The 13,488-nt window shown below is 47.5% G+C and overlaps 1 protein-coding gene across 2 annotated transcripts in view; it reads left to right on the top strand.

Annotated features, from left to right (window-relative positions):
* Positions 1-614: 614 nt before the first annotated feature.
* Positions 615-13,488, top strand: part of LYPD1 (LY6/PLAUR domain containing 1) — a 56,503-nt gene continuing 43,629 nt past the window's right edge. The window contains exons 1-3 of one of the 2 annotated variants that reach the window (XM_043487530.1): positions 615-832; positions 960-989; positions 2,256-2,393. In XM_043487530.1, the coding sequence (XP_043343465.1) occupies positions 763-832; positions 960-989; positions 2,256-2,393 (238 nt within the window). In that variant the 5' untranslated portion in view covers positions 615-762. Of the gene's footprint in view, positions 990-2,255; positions 2,394-13,488 lie in introns of both variants that reach the window. The other variant, XM_043487528.1, reaches the window with a different exon arrangement.

Raw genomic sequence — 13,488 nt, 5'->3', positions numbered from 1 at the left:
CGGTGTGCGCGGCAGATAAACCGAGTGCAGAGCGCGTGGAGCTGGTCACGGACCCCACCACACCCAGCCCACCCCGCCGCAGTTGAATCCAATCCCGGTAACGACCGAGGGGCTTCTAGAAGGAAGAGAAGGCGCGGCAGCATGGGACCCTGTAAAGGGCCTACAGGTGTGCAACTTTGCCAGACGCACTGGAGTGCGCCCCGCCCCTCGGGCCCCGCAGCCCCAGTCCCGCAGGCCCGAGAGACCCTGCGGCGGAGGAGCCTGCCAGCCCCGGGGGCGCAGGGAAGGGGTGGGGGGCGCGCGCGCCCTTGCAAGCAGAGGGCCACGGGCACGCAGTCTTGCGACCTCACCTCCCAGGTCCTGCCGACTGCGCCCGGCGGATCCCCGCGGCACCTGCTGCGCCCTTCTCCCGCTGTTCCCTGATCTCCAGCCTCCGGGCCTCGGAAAACTACACGCTCTCTCTACCCCTCTAGGCGTCCCAGGCCCGGGGACGCGCGGTGGCGGGAGGAGAGGGCGAGCGGAAGGGGGTGGGACGTGAAAAGACTGTCCCAGCCTTCCCCGCTCACCACCCCCACCCCAACTCGGCAGCCGTCACGTGGTGCCCGGAGTGGGAGGTGGGGAGAAGAGAGGAGACTTTTTTGGGTGCTCGGGATCGCCCGTAGTTCCTTCATTCTCCGTGGCCAACTCCGGAGACGCCGCGCTCCGCCAGGGAGCTCGAGTCAGAGCAGCGGCGACCCTCAGCCCGGAGCCCCGGCTCGGGCGATGCGGGCGCCGCCGGCGGCACCTGCGGCTCCTCTCGGCGGCGGCGGTCGCCTCGGCAGCAGCAGAGCGGGCCCCAGCAGCCTCGGCAGCCACCGCCGCTGCGGCCCGGACAGCCTCCGCCGCGGTCGCAGCTTCTGATGCGCTTGCTCGCTCCCGGCTCCGCGGCTCCGGGAGGATGTGGGTGCTCGGCGTCGCAGCAACTTTTTGCGGATTGTTCTTGCTTCAAGGTAAGAAGACGAAGCGGCCAGCTGTCCGGCCGGGCGCGCACACCCCATCCACCCGCCGGCCCCTTTGCCTCTCTGGGCGCCCACCTCCGGCCCTGTGCTGCTCCGGGTTTGCCCAGCGGGAGTTTGGCTGCGGCGAGGAGTGCTCAGAGGCGCTAGATGGGAAGGTCTCCAAATCCCGCGCTGCAGGAGAGGCGGGAGCGGCGGATTGGTGGGACTCTGGCTGCAGATGGTTGGACTGCGCGGTAGGAAGAAGCTAGGAAGGAGGGAGGGTCCGAGCAGCGTGGGGTCTCGGTTAGGGAACTGGGGCGACAGAGCCCGAACCCGCCAAGTAGTCGGGCGTCTCTAGCAACCCGTGGGGGTGGCGCCGCCGACAGGTGAGCACACGCGGGGCAGCCGGTGGCCGGGGCGCGCCCGGGTTGGGTTGCTGCGCTCGGAGCGCGACCGCTGGGGGGCTGGGAGGGGTTGCGCCGGGTTCGCGGCTCGTCTGCCTGGGAGTCGGGGGAACTGGGTCTGGAAGGCAGCTCGTAGATGCAAGCGGAGCAGTCAGGCTGGAGCGGAGGGAGGTGCGAAACGTCTGACTCCTTCCCTCCAGAGACCGACTTCCAACCCTGCTCTGCAGAGCTGGGACCCCGAGCCGGAGCCCTAGCTAAACGGAGCCGCGAAAGTGGGGCAGAAAGCGGCCGGGGATACACGTTCCCACGCCGCGGCCACCCCTGCTGCTTCGGGGGAACAGTCCCGAAGAAAGGTGGGGGACTCGGGGCGCAGCGGCACTTCCTCCAGAGCTTCAGCGTAGGGAGCCTGCGAACCACAGCGCTGGAATGCGAACGCCAAAAATCAAAGAAAACCGAAAAGGCGTCTGCAAAGGCAATCGCGACTGGTGCCAAAATAGCAATTAACTCATTTGTAACCAATTAACAATTAGGCAAATCTTCGGCGTAGACTGGAGCTGACGCAAGTCTCTGGAGCTACTCGTCTCTCGGGCTGCATGTTCCTCCTTCCAACTTCCGTGCGGAATGGCCAGGTGTGGTGTCGGATAGGCTCTTTGTTTCTGGAGCGAGGGTCTAAGGGTCGCGAGCAAAATTGCACTTTATCCCGCAGGACCTTCGGCAGCCACGCCGCCCTCTACTGGCTTCAGCCGCAGCCGCCTTTCTGGGAGCCCCAGGCGCGAGCGCGGAAGCGACGCTGGCTGGGGCCAGTGGGAGGACGGTGCGTTCCCGGGTGGTCTCTGTGAGGCTGGGTCTGAACCCGACTGTGTCTGTCCCACAGGCTTTGCGTTGCAAATTCAGTGTTACCAGTGTGAAGAATTCCAGCTGAATAACGACTGCTCGTCCCCCGAGTTCATCGTGAATTGCACGGTAAACGTTCAAGACATGTGTCAGAAAGAAGTGATGGAGCAAAGCGCAGGTAAGAGGCTGGCAGCCCCCGTCCTCCTCCCCTCTCCAGTCTGGGCCTCAGTGGAAGTGAGGGGCCATTGCATTACAGGAAAAGATTGACTTTGATATCATGCACACACTGGTTTATCGCGGATTTACTTTTACAATGCTGGGAAGATGGAGAGTTCCAAGTTACTTTAATCTCATTAGAGTTAATTACCAGGGCTTCTCCCCAAGGAACTGGAAAGGGGCTGTGCATTTAAATGAATGGCTCTCCTCTTTTTATTTACTCCCCTCACCTTCCTCTGCTAAAAGCTGATCGGGAGACTGGAAAATATATGGATAACCAGCCCTGCTTGGGCAACTAGACAGTAGCCTGTGAGCAGTGTCAGCCTGAAATATGAAGCTAGTTGAAGTTCCCAGAGGTCAGCACTTGAAAAATGTGTTTTGTCAGAGAGCCACGCCATATTTCTTTGAAGAACACTACAGGATCTTTATTTAATTTTAGAACTAATGCATCAAATTCCAGGCACAAATTGCCAAGATCTTTCAAAGGAATGTAGTTTCCAGTCCCACAGGCTTAGCTGCTGGCAGGCTGACAGAGGGCCTGGGCACCGGCCAGGTGGAGAAGGAAGGGGGGAGGTGGGTCTTGCAGCCACAAACCTCCCTCATTTCCTGCAGAGTCTTCTCACTGAACAGGAGCTGCCGGCCCCTCCCAGGAGTCTTTTCAGAAGTCAAAATCTCCCCTTAAAGTACAGCTGGAACTTTGGGGAAATTGGTGAACTAGGGTTTCATTTCCAAGGTCAAATTGACGAATATAGACTTTGTCATTTTAAAGATGTTGAAATGATAGATGAATAATATTCAGTGAACCCAAGCCCAGCTTCTGTTTAGCTGACTGGACTGCACTGCCCACAGAGCCTGGTGAAGGGCCTGGAAGGGTTAAATGAGTCCTTTAATCCGGTAGCAGATTAATGCAAAGACTCAAGTTTTAAAGCCAGCATTTTGGGGAAAAACAACTTGGGGAATGTGGTTTTCTTCTCAGGGAAGGGTCTGGCTGCACCTGTGGCTTGCCACTTAGTTACGTGGGAAGGCACTAGCTGGTCACTGTACTGTGAGGTGGGGTGTGTGTGTGACTTTCAAGGCTGTTCGTTTAGATTATGATCAGTCTAGGTGTGGATTCTTTCCACCAGAATCATTCTTCTAGGACATCAGAAACGTAATTGCTCTCAAAAATAACTTCTCAAAGAAAGCAACATGCATTGTTTGGTTATATGGGATGCAGGCTGTTAAAAAAAGCCAAACAAAACTTAGTGAAGGGTCTTTAGCTAAGACTGACATGGTGATTCTGGTGAGATATTTCTTGTCTGCTTGTATTTCATTCCTGAGAATTTCATCTGAGCAAAAACGGACTGCCCTTCCACCAGAGGAACCGCTGCGATTTTCATCAGAATCACTCTGAACACTTTATTGCAACTCTCAAAATATTTGTAGCTTTCTTCCAGGCAGTAGTTTAGAGGCAGACAGAAATGGGGATATGGAACTTCCTCATCATCCTCCAGGTCACTGCTTTACCTGGGGATCATGTTTCATCACCTGGGATACGATTGTCATGAGGAGAGGAAAAGCTATGAACCAAATTGCAGTCAGAAGAGGTGGCTTTCTGAGAGATAGTTCTTGCTTTTTGAAAGTGTACTTGAGATGCACTTTGAAAATGGAATTTTCAAGTGTTCAGGTTTTCATCTGGCTTCCCTCTCTCGTCCACCCCGCGCTGTTGTGTTTTGTGTTTTGTTTTTTTAAAAAGGTATCCCTGGCATGATAACGCCTAGCTTCTCCCCCGAGAGACTGAGCACAGTCCGTGCCTAACCTGAAGCTGCTATCAGCTCAATCAGAGTGGGCGCTGGGTATCTTCAAACCGGGTTCCTCTGGCCACATGTCACAGGCTAGAGAGTGACAGACACGACAGAAATAAGGCAGACTCAGCTGTGAGGTGTGAGACACGGACCCTGTTGGTGGGCTCAAAGGAACCGGTTAGGAGAAGGATGCAAGCTCTGCGCACAGAGTATCCCGAATTCAATAGAAATCAGCCAAACACACATCCCTGTGTTTGAAGTTGAAGGTGGGGTGGGCACAGGAGAGGGGGTGGACTGAAACGTCTAAGGCGTTTCCATTTTCATCATGTGGTATTAGCGACCCATCTATTTCAGTGGTGATTAACTCGACCCTTGTCGGCAGGGCGAGCGAGCCAATCTGAAAACTCTGATTGTTAAGCGAACTCAGCTTGGTGTCCTCATCAGTGTAGCAACAGCTGATTTCTGTTGTATACTGCATGCCCGAGGTTCTTTTTTTGTGCCTTATGTGGGGATATCACCTGACATCCGAGAGTCCCCTTATGAGGCTCCTGTTTCCCGGGCTGCTCCCCAGGGGCATTTCATTCCACTGCAGGGTCAGCTTCTCCCCCTCCGCTGTTCAATGATGGTATTAGGTGTTGAAGTCAGAATTGTTTCTGCTGAATCAGTGATACATGTTGTTTCAAGAATTTCAGTGCTTTGGAACTGAAAGTGTTCTTGTTGTTTTGGTTTTAAAAAATTACATTGACTTATCTATTAGAAAAATCATAAAAGGGGGATCTAGCAATCTTCTTTCCATTTGTTAAAACAACCTCCCAAATTTCTCCTTTAATGAGAGTTCACCAACTTTCGTAGCTCATACACAAAAATTAATCTACATTTGCATAAAGATTATAAGTAAATATAATAGAAGAATTATATTGATAGGAGTAAGCCATAAGGGGTTGATTTATAGTTACTCGTGTGCTTCAGAATCTGAGAGTTTTGTTCAAATTCACGTCTGGGCCCCTCCTTGGAGAGGCCACTTTGGGGAAGTCTGTGGTAGAGCTGGCCAGGGATCAGCCCCTGAATTGAGAGCTGCTGGTCTGGACCGACCTTTTTGTGTATTAGAGGAATGAAAACAAGAGTCAGGGAAATTAGATGTCTGGTCCATGTCTGTTAGTGAGTTGTTACTGAGAGGCATCTGCTCAGTAACATCCCAGGCCAACCCCGTACACGGTAAAATACGTCTCCAGGGTTGCCTGCAAAGATAATTCAAGCAAACTGCTAAAGACTTAGACAATTCTCATGCCCATCAAGTTCACCTAATAGGCTTAGTGAACTGGGTTGAGTGGACGATCCACAAATGGATTTTGCAAGAACAGGAAAACGAACTCAGGATTTGTAAAGTCTGAGTGCTATGGCATTTTCAATAGGTAGAGAAAAAGCAGGGTTTTAAATGGACTAAGATTTTAATGCACCAAGCAAGTTTGATTTTAAGTAGGAATGAAAGGCATTCTTTTTGAAAAAAGAAAAAAAATACCAGCAGTGCAATATGCCCAAGCCCTCAGATAGTCCCTTCTGGATTAAGTCTGCAAACTCAGCTCTTATGAATTTTCAGGCAGGTACATTGAATTTTCAAGTGTGAAGTACATTTAAAATTAACCTTTACCTATTCCCCAGAGTGGAGAAGGAAATGGCAACCCACTCCAGTATTCTTGCCTGGGGAATCCAGGGGACAGAGGAACCTGGTGGGCTGCCGTCTATGGGGTTGCACAGAGTCGGCCACGACTGAAGCGACTTAGCAGCAGCAGCATTCCCCAGAGTGGCATTCCTATGGGGGGCTGAGAGAGTTTTCTGCTTTTTTTCCCCTTGGTCATTTATCGAGAAATAAGACGTAGGTTATGGGGAGGGGAAGGCTCCTTTCATTGTCCTTACTAACTGATATTTAAATGTTTGCATAATAAATGACTTGTTCTCTCCAGCTCTGCACTTAATGAGTTAGTGTCTACTTACCGCTCCACCCTTGATAATGACACGTCTCTTGCTCTGGCTTATCACTGCACTCCACAAAATATTTCAAATATTGATTTTCACTTCAGAATAGAAGCCCCCCGCCCATGAATTTTGAAACCAGAGTATAAAGAATGTGAATTTGCATTTGTTTGACAGTGCAATCTTGTAATTAGAGTTTTTCCTCTTGACTAGATACAGTGAAAGGGGCATAATTTAATTTTTATAGACTAGCCAATTTCTGCCCTTCATAAAATATAGCTCTGTCAGTGAGCAAAATGTTACAGGTTCTCCTAAACCTTATTTAAAAGTTAAATGCAGTGTATTGAGAGAAAGTTCATGGTCGGAATCAGTAACCTAATCGATCTCTTCACCCGTCCTTTGCAACAGGCATTAATCTATTTGTCTGTTTTGCGATACATGAGTTACTGATTTATATGCCATGTTGCATCTACATTATGGCTGTATAAGCAATGACTATTTTCCTTTTGGATTAGTTAGTTGCTCATTAAATTGGGTGAGGATGGCTTCATGCCTTAGATGATTTTCTCATGAACTAAAGAAAGGATAGCAAGGGAGGACCTGGGGGTCTCTGAAACAGTCATCCACTCTTAGCAGGAAGAAGTAGCAAGTTAACCATGGCCTGTGTTCTCTGCTTAATTTCACTAAGATTGAAAATGACAGGCTACAGTGAGCTTGGCAGGAAGGAAGGGTCAGTTTTGCCAAGCAGTATTATATCCCAGTCCCTTTATACCTGGATTCTTTTATTTAAGGTGCACACACATGGCATAGATATGTATATGCATATATTTAAATTTTTTCCTATATCTATATTTGCACACAATCCTAATTCTTGTGAGAAGAAGTGAAAATGTGCATCCTCCTTCTTTGTAGCTGTTATAAATGCTTAACATGTGTTATATGTAGGCACAAAGGTGTTTTCTAACTTTTTTCGCCCCAGAACATCTTTGTTCAGAGTACCAGTGATGTCTGTCAATCTTCTAGTGCCCCTGTCTGCTCCATATCTTTCTCTCTTACTCATTCTCTCATATCCTCTCCCTTTTGAACATCCCGCCTGCAGCCCTTACTTTCTCACTCTCAAATCCATTTTGAGAAGGTTATGGAATCCACTCCAAGAGTAGAGAACAGAAATGTAAAAAATCACCATATTTTAACTTTGCCAAGGAGACCGCAACAGGTTAAAAACCATAACAAAAAAGATTCAGATGTCAAAAAAGATATCCTCATACATTAACATTGGCCCTGCTAAAAAGGTTTCTATGTCAACCTCAATGAAGGTATGAATTATGTGGGGAAAGATTCTGTGTGGTGAATGTCAATATCACTGCCTCTTTCCCAGTGGGATCCTGAAAGAACACCTTTTTCTCCAAGGCAAAACACTTTGCCAATCTAGTTGTTCACTTAAGTTCTCGAGATGCAGCCATCTCTTTCATGTGGCAGGCGTAGCAGACTTCTGAGGAGGTCTTCAGAGGGTGAATATCAGATGTCTTTAGTCCCTTGGACTCTCCATAAGTAAAGTATTTGTTTATGTTAACTTTCTAGCTGAACAAGCAGCCAGGGCTGACCTCCCATCTCCATAGATGAAACATTTGAGGATTGATCCAGCTCTCCCACGGCACTAATTCCTCCCACTATGATCTCATGAAAGCTTCCATCATTGATGGTTTTCCTAATGAGTTTAAACAGAGAAGCTTCAAAGCTGGGTTTTCTCTCCCAAGTGAAAAATGAAACGCACTATGAAAACAAAACACAGTTTGCTTTGAACTCGGAAAAGGAAACCTGCTTCCCTTCTACATTCCTGAAATTAAAAGATCTGAATCTACAGCCTGTTTCTTTCTCCTTCTCCCCTTCCTGCCTTCTTTCCCGCCTTCCCCTCTCCCTCCTCCTCTCCTTCTCTCTCCCCCTCCCTCTCTCTTTCTTTTGTTCTTGTTTGATGACTGACTTAGATTCTAATGCTCAAACCAGGCAAAGGTTTATTACCACACCGTGCAGAAGTAGTCCACAGCCCAGCACCTGTCATCAGCTGTTGCATGAAAAGGGCATCTCTCTCTGTTAGGGAGCCAACAGCTATGTGCCAGGCTTCCCAGTAACTTTGAAGAAGTTACTCAGTTACTGCACGTCCCAGGGGCTTAGCTTCCTCCCCTGTTGTATGTCGAAACAGGTCACCCGTGGTCTTATGAGATGCAGCAAGGCAGTGAGGAAAAGATGGAAGCCGGCAGCAGTTCTCATCAGGAGTTGCTTCATTCACTCTCCATACCTGCCTCTGAAGGCTAACTCTGCACACACTTTCTCGGACTGAGCCCTTAACTCCTTAAAATAGGATCCTCACAGTTGGCCCGGAAGGTCTGCAGTGAGACAATATATTCACTTGATGGTTGGTGGATCTGAGATGCAGAGAGATTCAGCAGTTTGCTCAGGACCACACAGCCAGTGGGACTGAAATTCAAGTCCTTCCCTTCCCTGGGTTTCTTTTTTCCAATCATGCTAATGTCATTTGTTTTTCTTTTTTGTATTTTTAATTACAATTTTATTGAGGTATAATTTATGTATCATAAAATTCATCCCTTTACAGCTGCAGTCCCCAGCCGTTTTGGCATCAGGGACCGATTTTCTGGCAGACACCTTTTCCACAGACCAGGGCGGGGGATGGTGGTTTCAGGATGATTCCCAGTGCAGTACATTTATTGTGCACTTTATTTGTTATTATTATATCAGCTCCACCATAGAACATCAGACATTAGATCCCAGAGATTGGGGACCCCTGTTTTAGAGCATAAAATTGATTGTTTTTAGTATATTCACAGAGTTGTGAAAATAGTCTAATTCCAGATATATATCTAATTCCAGAACATTTTCATCACCCCAGAAAGAAACCCTGTACCCTTTAGCTGTCACTAATCTGAGAACTACTGATCTACTCTGTGTCTCTCTGATTTGCCTGTTCTGGACATTTCATATAAATGGATTCACACAATCTGTTTTTCTACGATTGCTTCTTTCACTTAGAATAATGTTTTCAAGGTGCATCCATTTCACACCCCGTTTGGAAGTGCATTTTTCCTCTTGCTTTGCAGAGGTCGAAAAGAAAACTCAGGCTTGGCAGGTTCTAAATTATAGAATGGGGTGGGGCGAGATGGGGTAGGAGAGGGCGTGATGGTGAGCCTGGAATTCCATGGGCTAATTAGCCAAATTGCTACGTTGAACTAAAAACCTGTGCTAAGAGCAAGCTGTCACAGGAAGCCATAGGGCAAAGGAGTTCATAGTCGTGGAGAATCTGCTCTGCTCAGCACTGGGCTCGCCATCCATTGCCTCCACATCCATTGCCATCTGTTAAAGGGTTAATCGACTTTTCCCTGTTGTCGTTCGGTGGCTCAGCCCTCAGTCGTGTCCTTGTCCGACTCTCTGTGACCCCACGCCAGGCTTCCCTGTCCTTCACTATCTCCCAGAGTTTGCTCGATTCATGTCCATTGAGTTGGTGATGCCATCTCATCCTCTCATCTCATTCTCTGCTGCCCTCTTCTCTTTTTGCCTTGAGTTAGCTTGTTAGCCACAAGAATCCTCAGGGATCTGGGTGGGCTGTCACTGATACTAGAAGCTCTTATCCATGATCTCAGCTGCCCATCCCAACATCTGGCGTCCTCCATAGACCACAGCCCTCAAGCATCCTGCACCACTTAAGCTAGAAGAGATCTTCATTTATAATTTCAAAGAAGAGGTTACTGGGGCCCAGAAAGTTTTCTTTTCTGAGGGCCTGCCTAAACAGCTTGATCAGTCCAGCTCCTCATTCTTTTCTTGAGAAGGCCTGAGAGTAGAGCAGGGGGAGAAGCATTCTGGGGAGAGATTTTGGCTCAGGAGATGCAATTCTGATGTGGTTTTATCATTTACCACGCATACTCCGTAAACATGTGCAAATCTAGCCATTTTCCCCCCATACCAAATCATTGATGAAAGCTTTTATGTAGGCCCAACTGTCTGCTCCTTTAGAAGGTATAAGTTTCTTCTGGTATCTCCTTCTCCAAGGCTAAGCTGAATACTTCTCTGCCTGGTGGTACAGGATTGTCTTTTGGGGCTAAGAGAATTGCTGGTAGAGGACCATGTGTTTCCTCCTCCCCTGGACATTTTACAAAACGCCGTATCTGTAATATAGGAGCGTCAATCAAATCTGTGATGAGTCAGGCTGCAGTAAACAAAAGAATTATGATTTATGTCCCTAATTCCTTCTATCCATGGTAAATTTTGGGCCATGGCTACATTGTGATTCAGGAACGGTTTTCACAAGCCAGAATTATACTGCATGTTCCCTTATTAATAAATGGCTTCCAATGTTCTGATTGCCTGCAACAGTCCAAAGCAGTGCAGTAGATGAACTGAATTAAGTGCTTTCAATAAGGTGAAACCATAAACAGTTTGTAAGCAATTGCTTTCCACCCCCTCCCCCAACAGTGTATTTAAGAAGAATAAAGCAGTGATGGTTCATGACGTTGATTCTGAGCTTTATGACTTTAAAAAAACCAGGAGAGGGATCCAGATGCAAAAATGATGAAGTGTTGTATTATTTTAAGGAAGTTGTGATACTTGGTCCAGTGCATTTCATTTCTCACTGGACATGGACAATAGCTTTTTATGTTTTTCTATTTCTTGGACTTGTTGGCGAGAATGGAGGATTGGTAGAAAGAGTGCCGGGGCGTGTGGTTCCCAGTGTGGCCCTCAGCCCACTGTGGCCCACGCTCACTGTACGCACCCTGAATATGAATGTGCAGAGCAGTCTGTGTTGAGGCTGCCTCAAAGAGCACCGGCATGAGCAGGTGTATTGAAAGTGATGCTGGGTGATGTTTTGTACTGTTTTGTCGCTTAGGTAAAAGCTGGCAAGCCACTCGGGTTTCCCCTGACTTCAGAAAACCAATACAGAAATAACAAGAGGCGGGCAGGTTGACTAGTTGTCCACCCCATGAGGCCATCCAAATGGATCTTGGCTTTAAAGCCAGTTGTGAGATTCTTTTGAGAATTTCCGTGGCTTCAGAAGGAAAGGCTGTGAGCAGGTGGGGCCCACACCCAGAGAGGGAAGAGTTGGCTGACTTTCTTTGAAAAGGCCGAACATTATTCTTCTCAGCCTGTCCCAGGCTGTCGGAAGGGAAAAAAGAAGCAAGCAAGTCAGAAGCCGGTGTTTTACATAAGAGCAGGTTAAGATCCAGAGAGACTAAACCAACTTTGTTGTAAAACCTGGGTCTGTGTGTACAAGCCAAGGGGGCCCTGCTTACCTGGGCCTGAGCTTCTAGCATTGACCTTCTTGGTGATGAGAGGAGGATGACAGAGGGATGCTCTGACGATCTCCAGCCAGCAGTTTGCATGGCATTGGATCCTTTAGGATTTTAGAGTATCTTTTCCTAAAAGAAGTGGATTGTAGCTTCATTCACTAGTGTCCATTTCTGGGGTTCATTTCTGCAGCCAGAGCTCCTTAGCACATTACCCACCTCTTCCTTCCTCTCTGCCTCTTTCTCTTTCTCCCCTTACCTCCTCCTTTCACATACATACACATCCACTCACTCACTGCTTTGTAGACACCCCGTAAATATTTGCTGAATAAGTATGCTTGAAAAATCAAGTTTCAAGCTAAAATAAATAATTTATCTGTTGGTATTTTAGAAGCATTATACTGAAAATGAGGGGGCTTAAATCTCTATCATAAGAAGAAAAGAACAAAGTTGAGTGTACTGTTGGCTTTCTTGTTACACTTGCAATGGTCTACATGCCCGTTAATGGCACGTAAGAAACAGCTCTGAAGTGCAGTGCACCCCAGTTTTTCTTGGGTGTCAGCTTTTAAGTCTGATCTGGCCATGCTTTGAATAAGAATGTTTTCTGGAAACCACACACCCCAACTCCTACAACATTCAGCTAACTTCGTAGTCAAGCCAGTTGGGGACAGGTGACCATCCAGCCAATTCCATCAGCTGGAGGTGTAAGTTATGTGGAACTCCGGTACATCAAGATCCACCTTGGTCATGAACTCCCTTAGGAAGAAAACCAATCCTCCCACGTAGTCATATTCCCCCAACAAACCTCTGTTCCCCCCAGGCCTCTCCCACACAGGAGATGCAAATTGAAAATACATGTGAAGATGTCCAAGACACAGGTAATCCAGACTTTCAGCTGGGGGATGTACTTCTAAACCATTTAATTTCAGGAAATTAAACCACAGAGGGAAGCAGGAAAAAAGGACTATGTTTTATGTTTTTGCTCTCCTATGGACCATCTTGCACTTAAAGCTTGGCCCTAAGAACTAATTGTTTGTGTTCTTGCCCTCTTTATTGAATATCATTAATATCATTGTCATAAAACCTGGATGCCATTCTTATGTTGAAGCTCGAGGAAGTTCTGACTGCAATAGCTTCATGCATCGAGAAAGCGTTTTGGTCTACTCCCCTTGTTGGCCTATAGGTCATAGTTTCAAAAGAGCATTAATCAGCCACTGCTGTTGCCAGACTCCTTTAGTTCTTACCTCCACCTGGACCTCACTTTCTGTGCCACTTAAGAATGTCTTCAGTGGCAGATAACAGAGACATAAGCCCCATAAAAGCAGGTATTGTTTACCTAACAAGATAGTCCAGAAGTAGGCTGTCCTGGGCTTGTTTCCACAACTCAGTGATGTCCTCAAAGACATCAGAAGTTTTCTCCATTTTCCTAAGGGTTCGTTTTCTGTCCATAGGCTAATTGACTCTTGTTCACAAAGTGGCTGCTTGTATTCAATTAAAGGAAAGAGATACCATCAAGGAGCTTTTATCTTCAGCTTTTCCTTTTACCAAGAAAGCAAAATCCCTCTTTTTGGAGTCCCTCAGAGAGACTTCTCCTTGTCTTTCATTGATCTGAATGTTGTCTTGTGGCCATTATTTGTTGTAAAGGAAGAAAGCAGCGGGTGGCTATGGGGTGGACAACTGTCAGTGTCTGCCAAATCACTTTTTGAGGAATCCTTGCACAAAATTGGAAAGAATCAAGCACATTGCTTCCAGTGCCGCCCCACCCCCCACAGGAGCCATTTTGCCACCGAGGGCACTTGTTCCTAATTTGGGTAAATCTGTATGCATGAAATCTTTGGGCCCCGTGATGTTAATGTTGCCCTTTGAGAACAGTAATCAGAAGGACTTAAAGGTTGAAAATGCAAGAGCCCAGTTTCATAAATCATTGAAGGCACTCTCCTTAACGTTACTCACTCTCTTGCCTAAAACAAACATTGAAATGCATTATCAGAGGACCTCCATTCATGAATCA

The sequence above is a fragment of the Cervus canadensis genome, chromosome 15, assembly GCF_019320065.1.
Source record: "Cervus canadensis isolate Bull #8, Minnesota chromosome 15, ASM1932006v1, whole genome shotgun sequence".
NCBI classification, from domain to species: domain Eukaryota; kingdom Metazoa; phylum Chordata; class Mammalia; order Artiodactyla; family Cervidae; genus Cervus; species Cervus canadensis.
Note: the sequence above shows the minus strand (reverse complement) of the source record. Positions and strands in the feature narration are given on the sequence as shown.